The sequence below is a fragment of the Saimiri boliviensis genome, chromosome 7 (assembly GCF_048565385.1).
Source record: "Saimiri boliviensis isolate mSaiBol1 chromosome 7, mSaiBol1.pri, whole genome shotgun sequence".
NCBI classification, from domain to species: Eukaryota; Metazoa; Chordata; class Mammalia; order Primates; family Cebidae; genus Saimiri; species Saimiri boliviensis.
The window spans coordinates 70,924,819-70,932,069 of NC_133455.1; the positions used below are offsets into that span (position 1 = coordinate 70,924,819).

The 7,251-nt window shown below is 49.2% G+C and overlaps 1 protein-coding gene across 1 annotated transcript; it reads right to left on the bottom strand.

Annotated features, from left to right (window-relative positions):
- Positions 1-550: 550 nt before the first annotated feature.
- Positions 551-6,767, bottom strand: CNPY2 (canopy FGF signaling regulator 2). The gene is made up of 6 exons (XM_039471759.2): positions 6,241-6,767; positions 5,550-5,662; positions 4,961-5,076; positions 1,362-1,565; positions 1,111-1,207; positions 551-720 (listed from the first exon to the last, which is right to left on the bottom strand). Exons 2-6 carry the CDS (start codon positions 5,635-5,637, stop codon positions 677-679), a joined length of 549 nt encoding a protein of 182 aa, XP_039327693.1. The 5' UTR covers positions 5,638-5,662; positions 6,241-6,767; the 3' UTR covers positions 551-676.
- Between the last annotated feature and the right edge of the window lie 484 nt (positions 6,768-7,251).

Sequence of the window (7,251 nt, forward strand, 5' to 3'; positions counted from 1 at the left end):
GTTGCTACTGGCATCAAATTTAAAAGCTTAGGCTAGCAAGCAAGGCCTCTCATTAAACAACGTTCCTTACCTCATCTGTCCCTATCCGATAAAGCCCTTACTTTTCAGCTGAGTTGGTCACATCCATTTTCCCCTTCCTGTCTCTGTTCTTGCTGGTCCCTCCATCTGGATGGGCAAGGAAGGAAGAATAATGCATGTCCATTATTTCCTTCAAGACCAAGCCCTGTCTTATTTTATGTTTCAACAGCATGAACACAAGGAATTTCTAGAATTCTACACTACCATACACTTAGGTTCCCCTGCTTCCTCCTGGAGGTTCCTCTCTTCACAATTAGTCATGGTACTGAGTGGGCAATGACTGAAAGCTTATCTAGTTTATGAGTGGAGTGAGGTCTCAGAAGGCAGAAGAATTAAAGGTTCAGGGCCCTCCTACCTTTATCCTGTATCAATCCCAAAACTCTTCTTTCTCCACCATTTTCTTTCCTGCCTATAACCCTCTATCTTCAAGCTTAATGTAAGGGCCAACTCCGGGCATGAAAAGACAACACAGTTTGTACTTTTGGTTTCTTATTTTTTCAGTTCGTTTCAGTAAAAACATAATATATAAAAGGCATTGCCACCATGTTCCCCTCCTGGGGGTGATCCATCAAGCCAGTGTGGGCTGCTCCAGTGTGATTCATAGCTCATCATGCGATATGTGCAGGGCATGGTCACAAAGATCTGCAAATAGCACATAACAATTTAAAGGAAAATGCCACTCAGTATGAGAAACTTAAAGGAAAATGCCACTCTCATACTGATATATGCCATTATCAAGAAAATTTCCCAGACCAAACTCACAAACACACATCAACTACCACTCTTCAGAAAATATGCTTATAAATGATAAAACATCCCCACTGCCCTCTCACCTGTATCTCAGGGTCAAGGGGCCACAAATTCTGAAAGCTGACAGAAAATAGGGACACCCCAAGTCCCTAAGCCAAGGGAAATGGAAGCCAGCTCTTGAGCTAATACCAGGTTTCTGGGATGGGGGGGGTGTGTGTGGGTGAGTTAGGGAATGTCAGGTTCCACAGCTACTAGAACAGGAGTTAAAGTGGGGCAGCTTACCTGTTCGCTTACTGCAAAGTTTGTCTTTAACATTGTCAGCCTCTCGGGAAAAGAATTCAATGAGTTCATCCTCGTATTCCTCCACAATGCTCTCACACTGCCAACCCAAGGGAGAAAGGGGTGACACAGGATAGTAAGAAGCCTCTTGCCTTTACCTCCAAAGAGGAGGACAGGGTATTGGTCTAACTTTCTACTTGGTCCTCCAACAACCCCCTAATTCCAAGAACCCGCTGCCGATTCCCATAGCTCACCGCAAACTTGAGGGTACCACTGATATCGGAGTCAATTCGGATGCCTTGTAGGTCCAGTTCACTGGATTCTCCATTCCGGCTCACTACACGTACATAGTTCTTGCGATGGGTGGAAGGATCAATCTGTTCCCCATACTCCTTCATCCGGTCACATATCTCCTCCAGCAGCTCTGTGAGGTGGGCCTCTGAGCGGGCATAAGGCACCTAGAAATGTCCTCAGCCTTGGGTCACTCTCTTCTACCTCTGTACATTAGTAATTTATATCCTTATTTTTCCTTCCAAATATAGCTCCAACAACCTATTCTAAAAAGCTTTCCCTGGCCAGGCACGGTGGCTCACACCTGTAATTCCAGCACTTTGGGAGGCTGAGGCAGGCAGATTAGGAGGTCAGGAGTTCGAGACCAGCCTGGCCAACATGGTGAAGCCCTATCCCTACTAAAAATACAAAAAAAAAAAAAAAAAAAAAAAGGGCCGGGTGCGGTGGCTCAAGCCTGTAATCCCAGCACTTTGGGAGGCCAAGGCGGGTGGATCACGAGGTCAAGAGATCGAGACCATCCTGGTCAACATGGTGAAACCCCGTCTCTACTAAAAATACAAAAATTAGCTGGGCATGGTGGCGCGTGCCTGTAATCCCAGCTACTCAGGAGGCTGAAGCAGAATTGCTTGAACCCAGGAGGCGGAGGTTGTGGTGAGCCGAGATCGCGCCATTGCACTCCAGCCTGGGTAACAAGAGCGAAACTCCGTCTCAAAAAAAAAAAAAAGCAGGACGTGGTGAAATGTGCCTGTAGGCCCAGCCACTTGGGAGGCTGAGGCAGGAGAATCACTTGAACCCAAGAGGCAAAGGTTGCAGTGAGCTGAGATCGCGCCACTGCACTCGAGCCTGGGTGACAGAGTGAGAATCCGTCTCAAAAAAAAAATTCTTTCTCTGATTTTAATTTCTAATTAGAGAGAGAGAGAGAGAGAGAGAGAGAGAGAGTGTGTGTGTGTGTGTGTGTGTGTGTGTGTGTGTGTGTTTGAGACAGAGTTTCGCTCTTGTTACCCAGGCTGGAGTGCAATGGTGCGATCTCGGCTCACCGCAACCTCCGCCTCCTGGGTTCAGGCAATCCTCCTGCCTCAGCCTCCTGAGTAGCTGGGATTACAGGCACGCGCCACCACGCCCAGCTAATTTTTCATATTTTTAGTAGAGACGGGGTTTCACCATGTTGACCAGGATGGTCTCGATCTCTTGACCTCATGATCCACCAGTCTCAGCCTCCCAAAGTGCTGGGATTACAGGCTTGAGCCACCACGCCCGGCCGTGTTTTTTTTTTTAGATGAAGTTTCACCCTTGTTGCTCAGGCTGGAGTGCAATGGCCTGATTTCTGCTCACCACAGCCTCCACTTCTCAGGTTGAAGCCATTCTCCTGCATCAGCCTCCCAAGTAGTAGGGATTACAGGCATGTGCCAACACACTCATCTAATTTTTGTATTTTTAGTAGAGATGGGGTTTCACTATGTTGGGCAGGCTGGTCTCAAACTCCTGACCTCAGGTGATCCACCCACCACAGCCTCTCAAAGTACTGGTATTACAGGCGCGGGCCGCTGTGCCCAGCCTAGTTTGCTTTTTAATTAGTATGGTATATTTGTATAGTTTCAAAGTACTTTCTTTTTTCTTTTTTTGAAACAGACCTCACTCCGCTGCCCAGGCTGGAGTACAGTGGTGTGATGATTGAGGTTCACCATAGCTTCGATTTCTCAGGCTCAGGTGATCCTCCCACCTCAGCCTCCAGAGCTGATGGGACCACAGCTGCACACCACCACACCTGGCTAATTTTTTGTTTAGAGACAAGGTCTTGCCATGTTGCCCAGGCTTGAACTCCTGGGCTCAAGTGATCTCCCTGACTCAGCCTCCCAAAGTACTGGGATTACAGGCATAAGCCACCATACTTGGTAGTAGTTTCAAATATATGATTTTATTTTACCTCATTGTACAGCTCTAAGAAACAAGACAGTTATCATTAGATCCAAGTTATAAACAGAATTCTTTGATTAACCCTGATCAACTTATAATTCCTATAGATTAAGATAATAATTTTATTTTAAGTTCTGGGATACATGTGCAGAACATGCAGGTTTGTTACATAGGTATACACATGCCACGGTGGTTTGCTGCACCCATCAACCTGTCATCTACATTAGGTATTTCTCCTAATACTATCCCTCCCCTAGACCCACCCACTAGCAGACCCCGATGTCTGACATTCCCCTCCCTGTGTCTATGTGTTCCCATTAATAATAATTTTTTTAAAAAATTCACACCAATATCCTCAGTAAGCACAGTATTAAAGAGGTAGTGTAGGCTCTGTGGACAACAGCTATTAAAGCACTATAACCTTTTTTTTTTTGAGACAGTTTTGCTCTTATCAACCAGACTGGAGTGTAGTGGTACAATCTCCGCTCACTGCAACCTCTGCCTCCTGGGTTCAAGCAATTCTCCTGCCTCAGCCTCCCAAGCAGCTGGGACATAGGAGTGCACAACTGTGCCTCGCTAATTTTTTGTATTTTTAGGAGATGGAGTTTCACTATGTTGGCCAGGCTGGTCTTGAACTTCTGACCACAGGTGATCCGCACACCTTGGCCTCCAAAAGTGCTAGGTCTTTTTTTTTTTTTTTGAGACAGAGCCTCACTTTTGTTGCCCAGGCTGGAGTGCAATGGCGCAATCTCAGATCACTGCAACCTCTGCCTCCCGGGTTCAAGCAATTCTCCTGCCTCAGCCTCCTGAGTAGCTGGGATTACAGGCATGCACCACCATACCCAGCTAATTTTTTTTTTGTATTTTTAGTAGAGACGGGGTTTTTCCACGTTGGTCAGGCTGGTCTCAAACTCCTGACCTCAGGTGATCTGCCCGCTTCAGCCTCCCAAAGTGCTGGGATTACAGGCGTGAGTCACCATGCCCGACCTGTTGTTTTTTTGTTTTTTTTTTTTGAGACAGCATCATGGCTTACTGCAGCCTTGACCTCCTGAGATCAACTAATCCTCTACCTCAGGCTTCCAAGTAGCTGTTACTACAGGAACATGCCACTATGCCCCACAAACTTTTGCATTTTTTTGCAGAGATGGGGTTTTGGCATGATTCCCAGGCTAGCACCATAATCTTAACATTGCCTTATATATTGACTATTAGAGACAGCTTTGTGTACGTGTGTTGTTTTTGACTAAAATAAATTTCCTAATTATGAGGATAAAACCTTTTATTCTTTTTTTTCATTTTTTATTTTTAGCTCTGACTCAGATCTCTATTTTTATTCTTTTTTGAACAGATGTTTGTATGTATACCACAGTGCTACATTAAAAACATGAGTCATGTGCATGTAGAGAAGGGGAGTGATCAGGACTCCCTGTTTGCTAACAAATTCTACAGTAGAAACAAAGTATTAAGGTTTAGAGCCAGGAAGCAAGTGCATGGGGTAGAACACTGCAGCTTCTAAATGAGACAGAGCCAAATCTTTATCTCTCTGGGTCTGTTTTCTTCATTTCTATTAAACCAAGGTCCTTAAGCAGTTGAATTCTCATCCAAAGCCAGAGTAAGCTACTTTATTTGGGGGAACAGTAACAGTTACCTCCACCACTGACTGGCTGCCATCTGGATTGATCCGGAAAGATCCCATCTGAATAGTTTTCTTGGGGTCCACCTTGGCAATTTCCCATTCTAGTTCATCCACCAGAGCCCTGCACGCTGGCAGAACAGGAGAGAATGGGAAGCAAGGGACAGGGAAGGGGGTAGGGTGGGAGGAGAATGGGATCAACGCAGGATTTCCATTCATCCTTTTCCCAGTCCTTGGATCTCATGCCCTCCCAAGGCTCTACTTCCTTCACTTCTTTTTTTTTTTTTTTCTCAGACGGAGTTTCGCTCTTGTTACCCAGGCTGGAGTGCAGTGGCGCGATCTCGGCTCACCGCAACCTCCGCCCCCTGGGTTCAGGCAATTCTCCTACCTCAGCCTCCTGAGTAGCTGGGATTACAGGCACGCGCCACCATGCCCAGCTAACTTTTGTATTTTTAGTAGAGACGGGGTTTCACCATGTTGACCAGGATGGTCTCGATCTCTTGACCTCGTGATCCGCCCGCCTCGGCCTCCCAAAGTGCTGGGATTACAGGCTTGAGCCACCGCGCCCGGCCTTCCTTCACTTCTTTTTCCCTTTGTGCTTTACCTCCACAGTGGAGATCCTGGCTCCTCCGAGCCCAGGCAGTTCCCAGCAAGGCCCCCAGAAGCAGGGCCAGCCAACCCCAGCCTTTCATCTTTCTTGTAATGGGGTCGCTCCACCTGGGTTTGAGAGGTCATGAAACATAAATGTGAGAAGCCAACTCCATTTTTCCCTGCCCCCCCACTCCTCACCCCAAGGCTTTCAAAGGCCTCACGGTGACTCTGGCTCTACTTTCCAGAAAATGGCCGGGACACAAAGGGGCTTCTCTGTTCCAGCGCTTGAAGGCTCCGATTCCCCCAGAGCGGTGGGTGGGAGCGTGAGCTCAGGACTTGGGGCTCAGCCCCAGACACTACATGGATAGGTAAGGCCCTAAGTGTTGGTACTTCAGCACTGCATGCCTAGGGCTCACGGGGCTTTGTGGCAGCTACAGGAGGTAAGCAGGTGATTACGCGAGGACTGAGGCACCGGGGAACTGCCGGCAGGGAGCCCTCAGTCAGGCCAGGAGGCCAGCGAGGAGAGCATTCAATAACTAGGGCCCATTTGGATTCTGTACCGAAGATTCCTGCATCCCCACCTCCAGCCCGTAAGTGATTACCAGTCGGGACCAGCCCCCTTTCTGAGAACTCCGCCATTTCTTTCGCTCCCGTCCATCCCCAACCCTCAGCGCCCAGCGCCTTGCCGCCCGCGTCCATCCCACCTCTGCTCCCAGGGCCGCCGCCGTGGCCCAGGCGCTGGAAGACCGCTGGACTCTCACTTTGGCCCCAGTGGCTCCCGAAACTACACCTGGCTGCGCGGACCAGGGCTGTCCGGGATTCTCCAGAGCGCTTCGCCGCTTGCCACACACAGGGTGTCCTGGCGACTGCCTGACCCAGCTCCCCAGGCGCTAACCGGTATCTAAGCGGGTCTCCGGTGTGCTGCGGTGAGAGCCCCAATCAGACCCCGACCCCAAACCCGCCCCTCCAAACTCTCGCGCGAACAGGCAGCTTAAGAGCGGCTCCCGGACAGCAAGGACCCCGGACCATCTCCGAAGGACCCAGACTTGCGTGGCGAACAGCTCCACGTGACCACCAGGGGTCAGCCGGAGAACAGGAGTGGCCTGAAGCAAAGACAGAGCCCCAGGGTGCTGAGTGGGAGCGGCCAGGCATGTGCTTAAGCCAGCCCAGGTGGGCTAGGACCTTCAAAACGGTGTGCTGCAGGCCAGCTAGCCGCCCAGGTTTCAATACACAGGAAACTACATCTCCCAGGAAGCACCGCAGCACCAGACTGATATTTGTGAGCAACTACAGGTCTCAAACTATCCTGGGACCTGTAGTTTGGCGGCTTACACAATTAACGGGGTAACCATACCAGGCAGTGCTCAACTTATGACCATGGTCGGACCGCGGAACGGTGGTAACACGATTTCATCGTAAGTCGAGTAGGCTGTATGTACAGTTGAAGTGGTGCACGCGGAGATGGTAGTGCTGCCAGAAGCTGGTCCGCACTGTCGTAGGCCCAGCTGGGCAACGTTTGCGCTGCCAGACGCGTAGCAGTAGTGGCTGGCGATTGTGGTCGTAAAGTCGAATGGCCATAGTTGCATAGGTCGTAAGTCGATCAATACCTGTACTGTCCATCTTCAAACAGTCTGCCTTAGGGTACTGGGCAGCTACTAGCAAAGACCCAGCATTGTCCACAAAAGGAATAATTATACCCTTGCCCACATCCGTAA